The sequence below is a fragment of the Myotis myotis genome, unplaced genomic scaffold, assembly GCF_014108235.1.
Source record: "Myotis myotis isolate mMyoMyo1 unplaced genomic scaffold, mMyoMyo1.p scaffold_m19_p_1, whole genome shotgun sequence".
Lineage (NCBI taxonomy): Eukaryota > Metazoa > Chordata > Mammalia > Chiroptera > Vespertilionidae > Myotis > Myotis myotis.
The window spans coordinates 153,297,966-153,320,366 of NW_023416313.1; the positions used below are offsets into that span (position 1 = coordinate 153,297,966).

General features: G+C 41.2%; 1 protein-coding gene across 2 annotated transcripts in view; it reads left to right on the forward strand.

Annotated features, from left to right (window-relative positions):
* The window catches only part of FMN1 (formin 1), a 407,216-nt gene that overhangs the window by 228,598 nt on the left and 156,217 nt on the right, over positions 1-22,401 (forward strand). For both annotated transcript variants that reach the window (XM_036296418.1, XM_036296411.1), the window contains one exon: positions 8,015-8,102. In XM_036296418.1, coding sequence (XP_036152311.1) covers positions 8,015-8,102 — 88 coding nt within the window. The remainder of the gene's footprint in view (positions 1-8,014; positions 8,103-22,401) is intronic.

The window sequence follows — 22,401 nt, forward strand, 5'->3', positions numbered from 1 at the left end:
GGAAGTCAATCAATGATTCTCTCTCATCATTGATATTTCTATTTCTCTCTCCCTCTCCCTTCCTCTCTGAAATATAATAAAAAATATTTTTTAAAAAATAAAATGCTGTGGTTATTTTTTAATGTATTATTTAAATTTCTTGCTATAAAAAGGGCAGATTAAATATCAGACAATCTCAGGCAACTTAGATTTCTAAAAAATTTTCAGGGGATCATTATAATCACCAGTCCACACTGTTCAGTAATGTGAATATGGAAGGTGTAAGAGGTTGCATTTGATTTTTTTCGAGCCCAGAGTATATTAGAGAAGCTGGTAGATTGGGGAGAATAAATACGCAATATTAGTTTATCTTTTTGTCACATGCTCTTTCTCTTCAGAGAGAAATTTTTGAAGTTCACTTTATCTGTCTAGAAGTTGGCTTACTGAGAATTCATATAGTGCCATAAAAGAAAAACAAGGGAATTTTCATTTAACAGAAGATTCTACATAAATTGCACCTGATTATTTAAAACTTCACCATGATTCTAAAAATTTATTTTAAATGATGTAATAATTCTTGATTGACAACTAATTAAACATCTTTTTTAAAAACTTTTGTCATGTTCTAAATCTGTTCTTTTTCCCCCTTGTTTATTCCCTCCATCAGTTTTCTTTGTATTTGTTTCTTTCCCTTCATAATGTTTTCTTCCTAACTACTCTGTTGTGAAAGTAAACACCTCAGATTATATATATATGGCTAATATGCTAAGTGTCCTTCCCTCTGTCCAGGTAATTCACGTAGCTACACCCGGCTTCCTCTTCCTAGTGATGACTAGCCTCCTTGCAGTTTCTTCAGCCCAGGAACACAACTTGCTTTATAGCCAGGTGGAAACACTTTGCACTGTAACCAAATTTCTGTGAAGCGTTTTCCCACGCCTCATCTAATTTGATCCTCACAGAAGTCCTGGAGTAGGTAGATAGAGTCTTGGTGGAATCCTATTTTCTTTTCATTAGCCGGAAAATGAAGAGTTAGAAAATTTAGAAACTTGACCCGACTGAAAAGAAATAAGAAATGGTGAACCTTGAAAATGATTTCAGGTTTTCTCACTGCACAGAATATAGTCAAAACACTGCTGCAGTTAAATATTTTACCCTTTGTTCTCCCTGCGTGATCTACAATAATAATCTGCTTCGTGTTGATATTTACTGTTGTGTTGCTGACAATTACCTGAAAGAGAAGTTGGGGTGCTTTACTGGGCTTGAAAAAGTTAAGCTAAATCAGAAAGCAGGTCTAACTAAGCAGGTTTGTTCTATATTTGTAAAAGGCTAAGTTGACTTGCGCATGCGTGATCCATATAAAGCTCTCGCCTGCACCAATCTCACACATGTGTTTCCATCTGTCATTGTTGATCATGAATTTGGTTGACACTTCTATTATAGAGAAAGGGTGAATAGCAATATTAAAATATTTCTTCTAATTAATTTCCTTTCAATGTGCACGAATTCGTGCAACAGGCCACTAGTAGGTATATATCTGGCTAAGGACTGTGAGATTTGATCACATATCAAAAAGCAGTATTGGGTTAGCAGAACAGTGTTCTATTTCTATGAGCCTTGCTTTAAGGCCCTAGGGGTAAGGTGACTACACTCACTTTATAGGACTCTTGAGCATGAAGTGTTGTTATTTATTTAGAAATCCATGGGGCAGGGTTGGGAGGTACCCTAAAGGAATAAAGTTTACAATATTGTGGTGCTCACTGCCCCCAATTCACAACTATTCATTTGGATTAGTTGTGAGCACAATACCTAGCATTTAGTAGGGGTGCAGTACAAAGTAGTTCTCTTCCCTCTCCTTCCCTTAGAAGACACCCCTTATCCACAGCAATCTCTGTGTATATCTCTTTCTTCTTATGAATTCAGCTATATTCTTCTTTTTTTCATTTATTGGGATGACATTGTTAATAAGATTAGCAGTGGTTCTCAACCTTCTGGCCCTTTAAATACAGTTCCTCATGTTGTAACCCAATCATAAAATTATTTTCGTTGCTACTTCATAACTGTAATGTTGCTACTGTTATGAATTGTAATGTAAATATCTGATATGCAAGATGGTTTTAGGCGACCACTGTGAAAGGGTCATTTGACCACCAAAGGGGTCTTGACCCACAGGTTGAGAACCGCTGGATTATAGGTTTCAGATGTACTTTTCTATGATACATGATCTGTATATTGCATTGTGTGCTCACCACCCAAAATTGTACCCCCTTTACCTATTACTACCTTCACCCCCTTCCCTCTGGTAACTTCCATACTATTTTCTGTGTCTATGAGTTTTTATTTTCCTTGTTTATTCATTTGTTGTTTTATAGCCCACGTATGAGTGAAATCATATGAGCTATGTTCTTATTTAAATTTCTTTGCACTGTACCATCTTAAGAGACTTAGTAATAGGAAAACAGCAAAAAGTATACAAAAACAATTCACAAGAACATGTAACCAACAGCCAAATGCTTAACCTTACCATTAAATAATTTAAAATGCAGATTATTGATGAAAACATTTTAATCTATCATATTGGCCAACATTTTTAAAATTTATAATACCCACAGTGGGTGAGGGAACAGGAAAATGGTCACTCTCACATGCTTGGTAGGAGTGTAAAATGATGCCACCTATTTCAGAAAACTCTTAAGGTTTTTGGTTCAGCTAAAGGTAGCATTCTCTCTCTAAACGTCTGCCAAATCATTAGACAAAATTGCAAGGACAACTGACTGTGGTGACACCCTTTCCAAAGTTCAGCCTGATTGAGCAATGAGGTGGGGATGGATTTGCTTGTTTTCCTAATGACAGATTATCTCAATCTCTCAATCTCTCTTTCAGTTCTCTTGAGGTTGCTCTCTTGCCTTCTTTTAATTAGCTAGTAGAAAAACCAGCATTTGAACTTTATCTTCCCTGTAGGTAGACTGCATTACCCTGGTTTTCAGATCTCTAACTGGATAGCTTACGGGAAGGTTTGTTTGAAGGAATCTTTGCTACCCAGTTGTGATCTTGTCATACATTTGATTCTTGTACCTTTGTCCTTGACATTGATGTATATGCCATGGCCAAGGTTGTATCAGTCACTATCCTAGACATTTAAGAATAAATCTAGTCAATTCCCAAAGCCTTTCTTCTTTTGAATTTGAATTTGCAATTAGCTCAGGTGATGTTTTTATTTGCCTTTTTGGTTCTTTTCAGCAAGTTTTAAAAATCACTAAGCTCTACAGACTTGAACGGCCTGTCATTTCCCACCCCCAGAGTCTAGAGTGGTGCCACCGCAGATGTTTGCTAAATGACAATTTGTGGCTAAATATTTACTTAAAACTTATGTGGATTTTTAAATTCGGTACTGAAGTTTTAAATAGCATTTCACTTTAAAATTGTGTTCTCTAAGAAAAAGTCAGACATTGTACTTTTAAAGAAGATATTTGATTATACATAATCTCTTCCTCCTCTGCTTTTGCTTTCATATGCAAATAAATAAATAATACAAAGTTTATTCTTTATTTATCTTACAATTCTTGAAATTCTGTATGCCCCAGAATCTTTCTCTAAAGCTAATGTTGAAATTATTAAACACATTAGACTGAAAAATCAGATTTTCTTTTTATCTTGATGAAAACTTGGTATTTACTATATTTTAGTTCTGATAGTGATATAAAAGTAGCCATTCTGAACAGAGAAATGAAAAACAAAGGGCTAATACTTTTCAACAATAAAGATATTTTAAAAAGAAAGAAAGAAAAGCAAAGGGCTGGCAATAATCGATTCAGGTTCGATCAATCAATAGGTAACTAGACAGTTTATACAATTAGACAATCTTGGTTGGAACAAACTCATGGTATCTCTTATTGTTCAACCAGCAAACAACTCAGCTAGTCGAGTACTAATATACAAGCAGGTGCTGGTTACTGTTTAATCTTGTCTTCACTGTATTTTGGTAAGCTTATATGTACCTTGGTGGGAGAGGAAGCATAGATGTTTAGTTTGTATTTTACCAAAGAAATGCTTTAAAAAACCCCCACAAGATTTGGTGATGTTTTGAGTACATGTCATATTGATTTTTGTAGCCATGCCCCATGAAGAAAAGATAACCTTTTTCCTTTAGTGACCACTGTGTGATATGTTATTAGGAACTTAGTTGGCTTACTAGGATTAGAGGAAACAAAACTATGAAGAACTCTCTATGGCAGTGGTTCTCAACCTTCTGGCCCTTTAAATACAGTTCCTCATGTTGTGACCTAACCATAAAATTATTTTCATTGCTACTTCATAACTGTAATGTTGCTGTTATGAATCATAATGTAAATATCTGATATGCAGGATGGTCTTAGGCGACCCCTGTGAATAGGTCGTTCAACCACCAAAGGGGTCACGACCCACAGGTTGAGAACCGCTGCTCTATGGAATAGTCATAAAGGTTGAAATAATTGCCAATGAGGTATTTGGAGTTTCTTTTAAAAATTGTAAAAGTTTTGATATGCCTATCCTATCTAATAAAGACATAATATGCAAATTGACCATCACTTCACAACAAAGTTGGCAGCGGCTGGCTCAGAGCGAGGGCGGGAGGTGGTGGCCAGAACGAAGGCCTGGGTCCTGGGTGCCGGAGGGAAACCGGTGCCGGCAGCCAGGGGAAGGAAGGCCTATTCTTGCACAAATCTTCATGCATCAGGCCTCTAGTGTTATTATAAAGGAACAAATTTAAATAATTTAAAATTAAAGCTTTATGTGCAAAGTATTATCTTGCTTATATTAATAACTAGAGGCCCGGTGCACAAAAATTTGTGCACTCGGGGGGGGCGGGGGGTCCCTCAGCCCGGCCTGTGCCCTCTCGCAGTCTGGGACCCCTCGGGAGATAACTACCTGCTGGCTTAGGCCTGCTCCCGGGTGGCAGAGGGCAGGCCAAATCCCTAGGTGCAGCCCCTGGTCGGGCTCAGAGCAGGGCTGATTGGGGAGTTGGGCGCCGCCCCCTGTCATGCACAGAGCAGGGCGGATCGGGAGGTTGTGATGCCACCCTCAGTCACGCTCAGGGTAGGGCCGATTGGGGGGTTGGGGCACCGCTCCCTGTCACACTCAAGGCAGGGTCGGTGGGGAGGTTGCGGCACCACCCCCTGTCACACATAGAGCAGGGCCAATCAGGGGGTTGGGGCGCTTCCCCCTGTCACTCACAGAGCAGGGCCCATCAGGGGGTTGGGGAGCTCCCCCCTGTCACTCACAGAGTAGGGCCGATAGGGGAGTTGGGGCACCGCCCCCTGTCACACACAGAGCAGGGTGGATCAGGGGATTGGGGTGCTGCCCTCTATTACCCACAGAGCAGGGCCGATCAAGGGGTTGGGGCACCGCCATTGTCACACTCAGGGCAAGGTCGATGGGGAGGTTATGGCTCTACCCCATCACACACAGAGCAGGGCCCGTGGGGGGGGAGGGGGGATTGGGGCACCACCCTCTATCACCCACAGAGCAGGGCCGATCAGGGGGTTGGGGCGCCTTCCCCTGTCACACACACAGCCGCAGGGTGATCAGGGGGTTGGGGAGCTCCCCCCTATCAGGCACAGAGCAGGGCTGATCAGGGGGTTGGGGCGCCTTCCCCTGTCACGAACAAGCAGGGCGGATAGGGAGGTTGTGGCCCCGCCCCCTGTAACACACAGAGCTGCAGGGCGATCAGGGGGTTGGGGAGCTCCCCCATATCAGGCACAGAGCAGGGCCAATCAGGGGGCTGGGGCGCTGCCCACTGTCACACACAGAGCAGGGCCCGTGTTGGGGGGGGGGGTGTTGGGGCGCCGCACCCTGTCACACACAGAGCCGCAGGGTGATCAGGGGTTTGGGGAGCTCCTCCCTATCAGGCACAGAGCAGGGCTGATCAGGGGGTTGGGGCACCTTCCTCTGTCATAAACAGAGCAGGGCGGATAGGGAGGTTGTGGCCCCGCCCCCTGTCACACACAGAGCCGCAGGGTGATCAGGGGGTTTGGGCGCTGCCCCCTGTCATGCTGATCCCGGTGCCAGGAGGCCTCGCGGCTCCGCTGATCCTGGTGCTGGGAGGCATATTACCCTTTTACTATATAGGATAGAGGTCTGGTGCACCGGTGGGGGCTGGTTGGTTTGCCCTGAAGGGTGTCCTGGATCAGGGTGGGGGTCCCCACTGGGGTGCCTGGCCAGCCTGGGTGAGGGGATGATGGCTGTTTGCAGCTGGTCACACACCCTTCAGGGTGGGGGTGCCCCCTGGGGTGCCTGGCCAGTCTGGGTGAAGGGCTGAGGGCTGTTTTCAGGCTGGCGGGTGACTGAAGCTCCCAACTGCTCCTTTTTTTCTTTTCTTTTTTTTATTCTGGGCCAGCTTTAGCTCTGGCTCCAGCTCTGAGGCCTCTGCTGCTGAAAGCAGGTATCTGGTTTGTTTGTGTTCTCTAATCGAAACACTGTATCAACTCCAGCTCTGAGATCCAGGCTCGCTGAAAGCAGGTTTCTGGAGTTTTGTTTAGCTTCTATATTTGTAACAATGTTTCAAACTGCAAGCTCAGAGGCCAGCAAGGCAGGCAGGGAACGTTGGTTTCCTCCATCACTGAAGCAAGCAAGCCTCATGTTAGTTTCAAGCTGCCTGGCTGCCGGCCACCATCTTGGCTCGCAGTTAATTTGCATATCACCCTGATTAGCCAATGGGAAGGGTAGCAGAGGTACAGCTAATTACCATGTTTCTCTTTTGTTAGATAGGATAATACAAATATGAAGCAATCTAACTCTCCAAAACGGAAAATTTATTTAAATAATCTATGTCAAGAGTTTTATTAGGGGCTTTACACACATTGTCATTTAATTTCTAGAATAAATGTACAAGCTAAGTTGGTCAGCACTGCTTCATGATGAAGAAGTTAAATACCTAGTGGTTAAGTGATTTTTCTGAGGTCATATCACTGATAAACTACTGAGTCAAGATCACAGTGATCTTTACCCTAAACCACTGAGCAGATGACACAGCCAAGAATGGAGGCTATGAAGAGACTTAAAAAGTAGCAGCATGAAGCCCAGTGTGGATCAGTTTGTTGGGCATCCTTCTGTGCACCAGGAGGTTGCTGGTTCGATTCCCAGTCAAAGGCACATGCCCAAAGTTGTGAGCTCAATCTCCAGTAGGGGATATGCAGGAAGCAGCCAATCAATGTTGCACTCTCACATCAATGTTTCTCTCTCTCTTTCCATTCCCCTTCCTCTCTCGAAAATAAATAAACTATTCTTTTAAAAAAAGTAGCAAATGAAAATATGCCAATGATAAGTTAAAAAGTTATATATATAATTTCCATATATTACAGTTACAACTTAGATAAAATGTGTTTAAATAAAAGATTAGAGAATAATATTATAAAGATTTTTTTCTCTTTTTAAAAACATCTTTATTGAGGTATAATTCATACACCATGCAATTTATCTATTTAAAGTGTACAATTCAGTGGTTTTTAGTATATTCACAGGTATATGCAACCATCACCATAATAAATTTTAAAACATTTCATCACCCTCAAAGGACCTTGAACCCTTTAGTTGTTGACCCCACTTCCCCCAACACGCCCAGCCCTAGGCAATCACTAATCTATTTTGTGTCTCTATTATACATTTTCCTATTCTGGACATTTCACATAAGTGGAAATCATATAATATCACCTTTGTGACTGGTTTCTTTCCTTTAGTGTGATATTTTCAAGTGCATCCATATTGTGGCATGAATCGTCACTTTATGTTTGAATAATATCTCATTGTTTAGATATACCAATATTATAAAGATTTTGTGTGCTTGTATTAGATTGGTGGAATTTGTGGTGGTGTATTTTTTTATTTTCTGTAATATCTTTAGTTGTGGATAAGTTACTTTTAAATTAAAGGGTTATCAAAATAGAGTATAGTGTCAGTTTAGTTCAACAATCAGAGTATCTAAAAATCTTAATTTTTTTATATACTTCTGAAAGATTGCATGGTCATTTGAGCTTGTGTTAATTTTATGTTTAAATTCCAGATCATCAAGTTATTGGATGGAAAACGATCTCAAACTGTGGGAATCTTGATATCTAGTTTGCATTTAGAAATGAAAGATATCCAGCAGGGTAAGTCTTCTCTACCATTTTTCCCCAAAACTTTAATTTTTTTCAGCATTTTATTGTGAAAGATTTCAAACATATACAAAATTAGGATGCCACAGTGAATCCCATGTGCCCACTGCTCAACTACAAAACAATCAGTTTACTCTTATTTCACCTGAAACACCCTTTCTCCACCAACTATGAAGCAAAACTCAGACATAATTCATCTGTTAAAAATGTTAGTACATGGCTAAAAGATAAGGACACTTTTCAAGCATAACTCCAGTGCCATTATCATGTACTTGAAAACATTTACAGTGATTTCTCAAGATCATCAAATATGTAGTAGTTCTAATTTCCCTGATTGTCTGTATACTCACTGATTCATCCTTTTGTTTATAGTTAGTTTGATTGAGGATCCAAACAAATTTTATGCATTGCCTTTGATGTGTCTCTCAGGTTTCTTTTAATCTAAAAGTTTCTACTATTCATCTTTTTTTTGCCTTTTGTAATTAATATTTTGATGAAACCATGTCACTTTGTCCTGTGGAGTTTCCCAGAAGATTTGCTGATTGTATTACCATGTTTTTATTATGTTCTTCTGTCCCCTGTGGTTCCTCTAGAGCAGGGGTGGGCAAACTTTTTGACTCGAGGGCCACAATGGGTTCTTAAACTGGACCGAAGGGCCGGAACAAAAGCATGGATGGAGTGTTTGTGTGAACTAATATAAATTCAAAGTAAACATCATTACATAAAAGGGTACGGTCTTTTTTTTTTTTTAGTTTTATTCATTTCAAACGGGCCGGATCCGGCCCATGGGCCGTAGTTTGCCCATGGCTGCTCTAGAGACTTAACCTGAGTGGGGGGAAGATATGTTATATATACTATTGAATATTCTGTCAAGAAGTACATCATATCTGGTCGTCTCTTTATGATGTTAGTGAGCACTAATGATCTTTACCTAGATTCATTATTTTATTAGAAGTTTTCAAAATAATAATATACAAATTCCATCATTTCTTCATTACTTGGGACATTATTCTGGAGAAACACTTTTTCTATTTTTCTTTCTTTGTCTTTCTTTTTTTTAAATACAAGGTATTAGGGTGACATTAGTTAATAGGGCCATATAGTTTTCAAGTCTACATCCCTATGATACACAATCTGTATATTGCATTGTGTTTCCACCACCCAAAGTCAAATAATCTTCTGTCACCATATATTTGGTTCCCTTCACCCTTTACCATGCCCTCCCCTTCCCTATGTTAACCATCATACTGTTGTCTGTGTCTGAGTTTCAGTTTTATATCCCACATATGAGTGAAATCATATGGTTCTTAGCTTTTTCTGACTTATTTTGCTTAAGATAATATTCTCAAGGACCTTGAAACTTTTTGATTCATCTACTTGTTCTGTTATTGTTTCTTAATCCCTTCTTTTTTTCAAATGACACTATTTCAATTTGGTTGTCTTTGGCTCAGTTTGAAATGAGACATTTAAAGAGGAAATTTTACCTGTATATATTGTTCTTAGAAAAGTTGACCAAAAGCGATTTTGCTTTTTAAAATCTTCGTCTTGCATTAAAATAATACTCCCGTTTCTCAGTAATCAATTAAATGTAAATCTTTTTGTTGTTGTTATTGTTGCTGTTGCTGTTGTTAATCCTCACCCAAGGATATTTTTTCCATTTCTTTGTAGAGAGAGGAAAGGAGGGATGGAGAGGGAGAGGGAAAGAAGAGACAGAGAGAGATCAGTGAGAAAGAGAGAGACTTGGTTGTTTCCAACAGGTGCCCGACCAGGGCCAGGAATCAAACCTGAGACCCTTTGGTGTGTAGGCTGGCACTAACCATTCAGGTACACCAGCCAGGGCTATAAATCATTATTTTAACATGTCACTGACAGTACTTTCTGAGTAGTAATACAGTCTCTTGTAGATACTTTCAGTAGAATTTAGCATGAGTTTAACGGTGGAGACACTCTCAAACCACACTACCCAGGTTTCAGTCTGTGTTGCCTCAAAGTTATTTTGCTTTGGTAGCCAGCAGAAGACTCCCATAGGTCTTGAACTAAAAAATACTTATGATACTTTCACACACTACTATTCCTCTCAAAAGAGCTTTGTTAAGGTCTTAACATTTGCTTTATTGCAAACATTAAAAATTCCACATAAAACTAAAAAGTTTTCAGAGTATTCAAATAAGCTGTCTAAGTTCAGCCAATATGGCTCAGTAGTTGAGGTCGACCTATGAACCATGTGGTCAGGGTTCGATTCCCAGTTGGGGTACATGGCTGGGTTGCGGGCTCAATCCCCAGTGTGGGGCATGCAGGAGGCAGCCAATCAATGATTCTCTCATCACTGATGTTTCTGTCTCTCTCTCCCTCTTCCTTCCTCTCTAAAATCAATAAAAATATATTCAAATAAGCTGTCTATTTTTAGTATTTAAGCTTAAGAGTAGAACTAAATACATAACTATGAATATTAAACATGCAAAGATGTTGCAGTAATTGATTTGAATTAGAGGCTGAGGATGGCTTAAAAAATGTCAGCCATCAGAATTAGAAAGGAATTCTTTAGTAACTTTTTAGGTATTAGGTCTTCTAGAAGAACTGAGTTTTGGGTAAATTCATACCAGGAAATTATGATGCTAGGACAAAGGAAAAATGAAAAAATAAAACAAAACAGAAAACTATCAGCAGGGAAGTGTGTAGTCTTATGTCCAGAATCCTAACATTTTTGATGTGGTCATTGAAATTAGAAAACGGTCCTTTCATGTTCAGTGGCAGAGTCTTGTCCTAAACAACAGCATTCTTCAGAAGCCTGGTGAAGCCAAGCATGCGTGGTTTCACCACCAGGGTGCAAAGCACTACGGATATGAGCTTTCACACTGGCAATAGCACCTTAGCCTGTATTCAGTTCTTTCTCAGCATGTCCTGCTATAGGACAGCAGATTGCCATGTGGGTAAGATTCACTCCAGCCACGTGGTAGTCCAGTCACCAACTCAGGACCATAAGCCTTGTGGATTGAATGCCCATTGTGAGTCATGTAAAGAGACCTTTCCAGTATTCTACTCCGGACAAGAATATGCTTATGAGAAGCATAAGGGAACTAACATTTGAACATTAGAAACGTCATTTGTAGCACTGCATACTTCTGGGACGCGTGGGCGCCATTTTCCTTTCCTCCTGCTCCAGGAACCTCCGAAATCCACCACAGAGTTGGCTCCTAAGCTCCATTTCATGTCTTCATTTAGTAATGCACTCCAGATGAATACGGCACTATAACCTGAGCTTAATTTTTCTTTAGAGTCATTTGACTGACACTGGCATCTGAAGGTCACTTAGGAGCCGGGCTATGTCAGTTACATTTCATTCTGAGTCCATGTCTGGTCGTGAATGGAATGCACTTGGCCTTGTGTTGTCATCCTGATGAAAGGACTCCCTGTGCTGACATTGGCCTAAAACATTTGTTTTAATGTGGGGTGTGTGGCTGCAGTGAGATCTGATTGGGGCAGGCCCGTTGGCAGCCAGGCAAGGTCGCACAGCACGACAACCGTGGTGAAATGACCACAGTTCAGAGACTGTTCTTCAGCCTCCTGGTCATGTATTCATCTTTCTACTGCACAAATGCACTAACTTTCACTTTTCAAACTCGTAAGGCGCCAAGGTATAAACCACACAGCCAGTGTGTTCACTTAGAGCAGTGGTTCTCAACCTTCTGGCCCTTTAAATACAGTTCCTCATGTTGTGACCCAACCATAAAATTATTTTCGTTGCTACTTCATAACTGTAATGTTGCTACTGTTATGAATCGTAATGTAAATATCTGATATGCAGGATGGTCTTAGGCGACCCCTGTGAAAAGGTCGTTCAACCGCCAAAGGGGTCGCGACCCACAGGTTGAGAACCGCTGACTTAGAGCATTTTCCTTTGTCGTGATGAAAATATTTATCATATCTGTTCATCATCACCTCCATGTCAGTTGTCTCCTCTTGGCATTATATATTGTTTATGCCTTCTTCCCCTTTGCTGAGATTACAGGTTGGTCACCTAGATAATAGGTTGGGGTATTTCAGTCCACAGTTACCTCCCATAGATGGGTGATCCAGTTTTTACTGATTCAAGTCTTAAAAAGAAACCTTGTTCTCGTTTGTAGGATGGGCTTTTCTCCATTGTCCACTAGATGCTGGCTGTAGTGTGTACTCAAGAAGTGAAATTTGGGGCTCTATACCTCAAAGTCTTAAAGCTGCAAGTAGAGAGCTAGTGTCTCTTCCATTATGTCATGTTCCATTTTTTGCTAAGAATTTCTCTGCTAATTAAGCATCATTTACAACTAATTGGGCTAATATATCATATGTAAAAGTCAGTCAATAAATGTTTTTTTTAATTTAATTTAAAAAAAGAAACTGAACCTTAGATGGAGTCTGAATGTTGTGTATTCCATTAGTGCATTTGGACAAAACTTCCTTTCTTCCCTCCTTCCCTCTTTCCCTCCCTCCCTCCCTCCCTCCCTCTTTCTCTCAGTAAACATGTTTTGAAGCCAGCTCTGTATCAGGTACCATGATGACCAAAATACAAGGTTCAGACTCTAAGATTCTCAGGAGTTCACAGGATGGAGAGAGAGATGTAAAAAGCAGCCCAAGATTACAATAGAGTTGCCCATGAAATAACAAAGCAATGTCTTATCTCCTCCTACAAAACTTCAGATGAGTCTTAGAGGGTGACACGATGGTCATCACACACAGAAGGAGCCTGTCCAATGGAAAGGAGGCATGTGTAAAGGACGCCCAGCTTGAGTGTGTGACTGTTTCAGGGCACAGGGCTAGAAAGGCATCGCATCCAGCACTGAGGCTCTGAGTCTCAACACACAGAAGTTGGACATTATCCCATCAGTAACAGGGAGACAGCATTGAAGATGGGCAGTGCGGTGGTCTGACTTTGAGTGCAGAAATACCTTTCAGGCTGGGGAAGACCACAGAGCGCATCACTACTGCAGCTGCCTGTGCTTGCTTCCCTCTCACTGCCCTCTCACCACAGTGGTCCTCTCATTCCTTCAAAGGGCCATGTCCATCCCTTCCTCGGATTCTTTGAAAGCACAGCACATTTCAAATGAACAGCACTGCCCGTTCGCTCTGTTTCAGATACTTTTCCAGACCCCCCCTCCCTAATTTAAGTCACCCTGAGTTAATTCTCTCCTGTTCTACACAGCACTTAATAGTTTTTTGTTCATCTACTTATGTTCTCATTTATGCTCCTCTCTAGAATATACTCTCCAAGAGGGAGATTGCTCACTGGTGTCCCTGGCACCTTGTACTGTGCCTGGCACCTGGGTGATGATCATCAAGTGTCTGTTGAATGAATACAAAAAAAAAAAGGACTGAAAGTGGATAAATCTGTTCAAAAGGGCTTGGGATTTATTTTTTATTTTTTGTTAATTCTCACCCGAAGATTTTTTTTTGCCATTGATTTTTAGAGAGAGTGGAAGGGAGTGGGAGAGAGAGAGAATCATTGGTGAGAGAGTGACATATCGGTTGATTGCTTCCTGCATGCACCCCGACAAGGGCCAGGGATCGAGCCTGCAACCCAGGCATGTGCCCTTGACTAGGAATTGAACCTGAGGCCCTTCAGTGCAGGGTCTGACGCTCTAACCATTGAGCAACACCGGCCAGGGTTAGGATTGTGATTTTTGAGATAAATGATAAAAGCCAGAACTAAGATTGTGTCTGTAGAAATTTAGAAGAGGAGACCCTATATAAGGGATATTTTGAGAGAGAATTGCTAACTAGTCATATCAGATGCAAGCATTGTTGAAGAAGCCTTATATGTATCTTGGGTTTCTGGCCTTAACAAGCATGTGTATAATGATGTCGAAAACATAAACTGGAAATAGAGGAGGAAAGCTGGGGTAGCAGCAGGAAGGTCAATTCTGTTTTGGATTATTTGGATCTGAAATTACTGGATATATTTAAGCTGAAGTGTTCAAAGAGCATCTGAACATTCTGGCCTAATGCTAAGTAGATAGAGCTAGGTTAGAAATATAACATCCCCTGAAAGGTAACAGCCTCTATCTGTGTCTCTCTACCCAAGATGGAATTGGCATCTTGTAGGAGAAAGCCAAATCCAGTACTGCCTTCAGTTTAAAGCCCCGCACGGCTAAGGCAGGATCTTAGTCACGGAGGAAGAGTGGTTTCAGGAGACTGACTGTAATGCCCACAGCGCTTGTATGTGGTCCAGGAGAGGCTCTAAATAAGCGATTTACTTCATCCATCCACTAAACTGGATGGCTTGCGTTTAAAAGCGTTTTGGCATCCTTGGGCACAGTTACTGCCTGCATGATTGCAAATTAGTGTTTTCATTCCACGTTAGTGATTTCCTCTTATTCTTCTCCCAGGGGGATGGAAAATTGCTGTTGACTATTCTTGATATAAACCTCCGTATGCATTGCAACAGACCGGGTGCCAGAAACCTCCTGGCACTCATTTGGAAATTTCCCGTACACTCAGAATTTATATTTATAACATTTAATCTAACATCAAAATAAAACATTTTTCAGTTTAGTTTCTACTAGCCCAGAATCTCAGTTTCGAAGTGCAGCAGCATCGAAGATTATTTTTCTATTTCAAATGTAAATTTTAAATTAAAATGTAAAAGGATGCCAGTTAGTTATATGCCCAGAGTCTGAACCCCAGATCTGAGAATGCCCACTGGACTTTGCTCACTTTTGCCTAATAATTTCTAGAAATATCTGTCAAGGTTTATGCTAGTTGTCTAAAACATAATTAATTTTTTAATCCTCACCCCATGATATGTTTTTATTGATTTTTTAGAGGGAGAGAAAAAACATTGATGTGAGAAACACATCTCTTGCCTCCCATATGTGCCCCGACCAAGGATGGAATGTGCAACTATTTTGTGGACAGGATGACACTCCAACTACCTGAGCCACCCGGCCAGGGCTAAACAGAATTAATTTAACCAGGCCTCTGAAATTCACCGTGATTGTCTGGGACTTTCCTGAGGAACATTGAGATTCCAGCCTAGAAGACCCTATTCTCAAAGGCAGTTGCTCTCCTAAATTTGTACTGTGTACTCATATCAATAAAAAGTTTTAGAGCCTGCTCCTCGGGGTATGTTTTCTAAAATGTGTACATCATGTAAATGTGTGTCAGAACTAATATTGATATTTTGAAGTATATGCAAAAAATATTAATTAAAATGAGATTTAATAATTTAAATATCTTGCTAATTTTGATGGCTTTGGGTTCTCATTAGCTAATATCTCAAGGCTCAATATATAAATAGGGGAAGGCTCATTCTTAACAATAGTAGACTTAAACCCAGATTTCAAACAGTCCCTTGATAAATTCTGTTATGACTTGCGGAGGTCAGAGTCTTGGCAAATCTGATTCGAGTGTCCTTGCTTTTAATTCATTCCGTGGCTGATGAAGAACTTGTACTAACAATCAAAGTGTCTGCTCTGTCATTTTCTTATTGTTGATGGATTATCTTCAATCTGGGGTTTCTCTCCAGGAACCTTTTGAAGCCAACTTGTTTGTTTTGTCAAATTTAGTTAAAACCAGATTTTAGAATCAGAAACCTTTATTTAATTGCCTCCCTCCCCATCACAATATGTTGAAAGTAAAAGAACACGTGAGGATGCACGGATGAAGGCCTTTGCCCACCCAAGGTGACATGCAATCATGACCTGCGGACATACTGAATGAAGCTGCCAGGGTCAATCAACTTATTAAATATCGGCAGAGCTCAATTTTAAAAAAATCTTTAGATAAATATAAACAGTAGTTCTAATGCTGCCCTTTCCTCTCCCACCTTTCTCATCCTCCCACTGAGTCTAAAACACCTGAGGAGCCGGGGTCCGCCCACCTCTGTTTGAACCACTGTACATTCCTTCGCTCGGAGCTGCGTCCAGAGAGCAGAGGGTGGCCGCTCTTTGTACTTTACCTTCAGGCACTGGCTGAGACCATCCAATCTGCCTGGAATGTAATTTTGGCTTAAAAGAACCAGAACTAATGGAAGAACAGAAGCAGCTTAACCCAAACTGTTTCTCATTCCACTGCCCTACAGAGAAGAGAGAGAGGAAGGAGGGGAAGTGGTGTGAATTCTATGCCGTAGCCCTTCTTTGAGGTTTGAACCATGGACAATTTTAATTGCACCTATAAAATGGCACCTTGGGCACCTCCAGGCCTATAGTAGTACATGCCTGGACTTGGGCAAGAATTGGGGTTTTTACTTTATAAGACTGAGTGATTTTGAGGTTTTGGAAGAGATTAGATAAGTGTCCCTTTTGGGGTTGTTTCTTCCACCTTCCAGCCAGCTCCTGCTCACTGTGCCCTTTACACCTACCTCCTGTCTCCGTCAAAGCCCCAAATAAGGTCTGTATCGACTAAGTTAGCACCAGCAGGCACTCCGCAGTGTAGATAAGATTGTGACGTATATTCCCTGGGTAATTTTCATTCTTTGTGTGTCTGAAGGCAACTTTTGTTTGTGTTTCTTCATTCTTGGTGCTTCTGCTTCCCTTCTTAGTTCTGGCATGCAGTGTCAAGTTGCAGTTATTAATATCTTTTCAAGAAAATAAGTCTTTCTATTATATTTTATTTTTACATTTATATTTTGTTTTATTTTAAGATAATGATTTTTCAAGTTCCAGATTTCTCCTTTTTAGTATTTTTTTGCTATGACTTCATAGCAAAATTGCAATATTGATTATTTTGAATAACTGCAAATAGCTAAACAGATTGAATTTTGATCATATTATCCCATGTATTGAGACAGCATATTCAAATTGAATTAAGTATTAGTGATAACTGAATAATGGAAGTTATGGTTGTGAAGCATATGTAAGTGAAGTTCCTGTGGCAGTGGCCATATGCAGCCCCCTCTGGGAGACTGCTGGTTAACGCAAAGCCCTGCGATGCCGTTTTCCAAGGCCTCTGTGTAGACATTGTGGGTAGTTGGTTAACTGAGTTGTCTGTGTGGTGGTTTTTCAGGTGGTGAAGGTTTTAGGTGGAGTGATCGTTTATCGGCTAACACTTTTGAAGGGATGAAGAAGTATACTCTAGTTTAGCAAATGTGTTTATGGAACTGAGCTTTGGAAACCAAACTGTGATTTCATGCCTTAGCATCGTCATCTGTAAAACTAGGGACCACACTAGCATCTATTTTATACGATTAAATATAAAACAGAGCAATACCTGGCACATAGGAAACTCCCGGTAAATGCTGGCTAATAATTTATTAAGTATTAATCCCCCCCAGTAAGGTTTGCCTACTGTCCCCACCTTCTGGTGGAGTGGACAGAGATTCCTTTAAGCTCCTTAATAGTGGGTGCCCTCAGCATTCATCTGGTTGTCTGCGCAGAGCGAGGCTTCGTGCGTATTTGTCTGCACAGGCTTGCCTGGTGCCGATCGGAGGTGTAGCGTAGTGGCCAGTGGGGAAAAAAAGTGAGACATAGTGAGGAAAGGTTATGAGAGAGCTATGACATTGCGAAGAGGCGTGGTTACAGAGTCCTTCAGTGGGGGCAGGTTCTGTGCAGCCCCTGTCCTGACCCACCTCCATGCTCCTCCCTTCTTTTCACTTTTGCCCTTTTCACTTTTTCAGTTTTGTCATGAACTTGGTCTTTCCTCTCAGCAATGGGCTGTTGTTGGGAGTGAGACTTTGGAAGATGGTTCTGCTTTGCCTCTCCTTATCTCTCAGACTCTCCACTGCCTCCTTCCACGCTCCCGCACCCTTGCCTTTTCCTTGGTAGAGGTCACGGAGATTAGTTTGTGGTAGTTTTCAGGGACAGGTTACCTGAGAGTTTTAAAAACCCATGGCCTCTTATTTTATTTTACTTTCCACATTCTGGCCCCTTTTCTTTACAAATTGAGTATTTATCAAGTCCTAAAAATATTAGTAATTTGGGCAAAAACAGCTAAGTATTATATTGGCTATTTGGAAGTTAACAATATTAACAAAATAATTTCTATTCATAAATCAAATAATCATATTAATCTTTGCTTTCCTGGGCTGAAAACAAAGCTACTCCATTTGCAAATGATTATTAAAATCCCCCTTTGTGTAAGGTAGCCTGTCAACTACTTAAGGAAATACAAAGAACAAAGCAGGCTACATAGAGCTTATTTTTAAAAGCCAATGTTAGCCAAAGCTGGTAAACTGACCCAGTCTTATCTGTGACATCTTCTACACCTTGGATGACAAGATTCCCTTTGGCTAATCTAACCGACTAGGACTTGTGCCTTCCTCCCTCAGTCTCCCCTGTTTCTTGCCCAGAGGTGCTCCTTCAATCAAAAAGATCAGCTCCTGCCCAGCCGGTGTGACTCAGTGGTTGAGCATCAACCTATGAACCAGGAGGTCACGGTTCGATTCTGATCAGGGCACATGCCTGGGTTTCAGGCTCCATTCCCCACTGTAGGGCGTGCAGGAGGCAGCCAATCAATGAGTCTCTCTCATCATTGATGTTTCTATCTCTCTCTCTCCCTTTCCAATCTTCTCTGAAATCATTAAAAATATACATATTTTTAAATCAGCTCCTGTGAGTAACTGCTTGGTTTTTTTTTTACTAATTAGAAGCCCTTCAAACAGCGAGCAGCCATCCTTTGTTTATTTGGACAAGGTGCGCTTGGGGATAGAAGTGTTCGGGGTTAAAAGTGGCTGCAGGGCTGAGAATTCCTGCGTGTTCTTTCTGCTTACCCTGGTCTGCGCAAAGCTGTCTGCAAACGGGAGGGGGGTTTTACCTCTTGTGTGAGACCCTGACCCTGTGCATGGGCCCGGAGCAGGCGCATAGTTTTTATGTGTGCCTGTTAGTTTGAATTTGTGATACTGATCTGCTTTTTGTCCCTGCTGACGGTTATTATATCTTAATGGGCGAAACACGACTCTAATGATCCTTGTGTATATAATTCTTGGAGTACAGAGCAGGCACCAGAGGACCACATAAAAATGTTTGCCTCAATTTCCCTGCAAAAAAGGAGCCCAGAAGCCAGACTTGACCAAGTAACAGATTTTTAAAGGTAAAGGAACCCAATAAAATTACCAGCTTTTCACAGCGTGTGTCTACTTCCTTTCGGCATATTGTGAGGTGTAGGTGAAATATTCTAGCTGAACTGACAGTGTGAGTCGGGATAACTAAGGAGAGAGGGAGATAAAAGTAAAACCCACCAGCAATGATTGATATTGCAGTAGCAATGAGTTGTTGGGGTCTCCCCTTTGTGGATTTGACACTTCACCTTTCTGACACCATCTGCAGGAGTGTTGGTATAATGAGCCCTGTACAGAAGGGAACAAAAGCTAGAATTACTTGGAATTACTGTATCAGGGCTTTGAGGTGTGCTGTAGAATTGTGTAAGCTGGGATTTGCTTATTCAACTTTCAAGATAAAAGGTGTATAATGGGTGCTTGAGTGTGTGAGTCTGTGTGTGAGAGAGAGGCAGACAGAACAAGAGAGACAGAGTGTGTTTTTAAAGCAGAAAATGGATGGCACTGCCTGATTCTAGGTAACTCCAAAAATATTTTGACCAATGATAGATTTCTTTTGACATCGTAATCATCAGTTAACTAATTAAATAGGTTCATGTAATGCTTATAAGTGTGATGGTAAGTGTTTTTAAGAGTTAATTCTCTAACATACTGCCCAACAATTTGGGGGAATAGAATGATCAAGTATTGATTCTGTCCTTATGTAGGAATTTAAACTGTTCTGGTGAATAGGAGGCAGAATTATGTACATGCAAGACCGTTCTCCTAGAAGAACTGGGATTTAAGTATTTTTGTTTTGTTTTGTCTTTCACTTTTTAGACCTTTGGCCAATAACCTAACCTCCTCCCCTGGCCACTGCGTAGGATAGAAATAATAGAAATAATTTAATTTCCTTAAGCTCATGTGCTCAACCCATGGATCTCTTCATAGTGTTCCTTCCACTTGTGGATTTTATTTTACTTTTACTTTTAAGATCCTTACGTGGAAGATGAGAAGCCTCAGAGGAGTACTTGGTGCTGGCCCTAAATTACTCTATCATCTACTTCCTTCACCAGTCATTTCCTCTCTCCCATCCCTTCCCTAGGACCCTGGGGTTGGGGTAGAGGTGAGGAGATCACCTGGGATGCCCAGCTCTTAAGTTCCTTTGCCTATTTCTGTGCATGGCCCAAAGCTCTCCCCCAAAATCTAGGCATAAAGCCTCTGAGTGGTTTATAGTCCAGTTTCCTCAGTCCAGAGCTAGCTAGTGATACAACTCTGTATGCTCTCTTTGTCTTTCTCTTCTGTTCCTGTTCCTTCTGTCCATAGTACTCAGGTTTTTGCTCCCTTCGGCCACTGGAAGAGGTTTGAAACCATTGGTTCCAAATTTTGATGTGTCCTATCCTATATAATAAAAGGCTAATATGCAAATTGTCCCTCAGGAGTTCGACTGGCTGGGAGTTCAACCACTCGCTATGACATGTGGTGACCACCAGGGGGCGGCGCTGGATGAAGGAAGGCCCCGGCAGGCAGGCAGCAGCCAAGGGAAGGAAGGCCCCGATTGGCCCTGATCACTGGCCAGGCCTAGGGACCCTACCCGTGCATGAATTTTGTGCACCGGGCCTCTAGTGTATTATAACTCTATCCAGTTTACTCCCCTACTTATAATTGCTCAGTGCTTCCTTGCAGTATATCAAGTGTACTGCAGGCTCCTCATTGTGGCATTCAGAATCACACAAGCCTTTCTCCAGACTAGGTTGGATCTTATCTCCTTAGTCCAGTTAATTGATGCTTTCTTCGAGCCAAAATTGAACTACCTGTCATTGCCTGCAAGTTCCATTAGCCTGTCTGCATCTGCTTTTTCCACTGGGAATGTCCCACATCCTTCTAGTCGATGCTCACTGGCACTTGTAAATTTACAAATGGTCATTGCTCGGGATGAATTTGGTATAATTAATGGTGATTAATAAATGGATGTTTCAGGTATCTTCCTGAAGACATATAACAGTTGAATATTTACTGGTAACCTTTTCCCCTAAGATGATACTGCTATTTTAAAAGTTTTTGAAGGTCAAGAATGAAGGGAAAATTTTTTTCTTAAAATATGAGAAAATTCACTTGTTACACTTAGTTATGTTTTAGCATGGAATATTTGGTCAAGCAATGCACCTATACTAAGGGCATAATTATTCAACTGTACTAACTAAACCTTGATTTTTGTTTTGTTTTGTTAATCCTCAATGGAGGGTATTTTTTTTTATTGATTTTCAGAGAGAGTGGGAGGGAGGGAGAGAGTGGGAGGGAGAGGTAGAAGGAGGGAGGGAGAGAGAGAAGGAGAGACATTGATTTGTTGCCTCCCTCACACATCCCAATTGGGGCTGAGGGAACTGTTCTGCAACATACCACAATACCATAATTGATTAAACCTGCAACCCAGGTATGTGCCCTTGACCAGGAATTGAACCCATGATCCTTTGGTGAATGGGCTGACACTCTAACCACTGAGCAACCTGGACAGGGCTAAACCTTGATTTTTTAACAGGGACAAATGGATGTGGGCAAACAACCTTAATTCAGGTACATTCCCATACTATTTTATCTGTAAATATCTTATCCCTTTTTAATATACTATGTTTTCTTTTTCAAGACCCCATGCTCTCTTTATCAAGAAACTCTGATGCCTGTTTTGGTTGGTTGAGCATGGTCCCGTGCACTGAGGTTACTGGTTCAATTCCTGGTCAGGGCACTTGCCTGGGGTTGAGGGCTCAATCCCCATGAGGTTGTATGCAGGAGGCAGCCACTTGATGTTTCCTTCTCTCATTGGTGATTTTCTCTCTCCCTGTCCCATACTCTCTCTCTCTCAAATCAATTTTTTTTCTGGTTTTTTTTTTTTTTATTAGTTAAGGTATTACAAATGTGTCCTCATCCCTCCCATTAACCCCCAACCTCCCCCCCACACACACTCATGCTCCCATCCCCCTGTTGTCCATGTCCATTGGTATGGCTTATATACATGTATACAAGTCCTTCGGTTGATCTCTTCCCCTTACCCCCGCCCTCCCCTACTTTCCTTCTGGGGATTGATAGCCTGATTGCTGTTTCTCAATCTTTGAGTCTGTCCCTTTTCATCAGTCTATGTTGTTCTCTATAATCCACAAATGAGTGAGATCATGTGGTATTTATCTTTCTCTGACTGGCTTATTTCACTTAGCATAATGCTCTCCAGTTCCATCCATGCTGTTGCAAAAGGCAAGAGTTCCTTTTTTTTTTTTACCGCAGCATAGTATTCCATTGTGTATATGTACCACAGTTTTCTAATCCACTCATCTGCTGATGGGCACTTAGGCTGTTTCC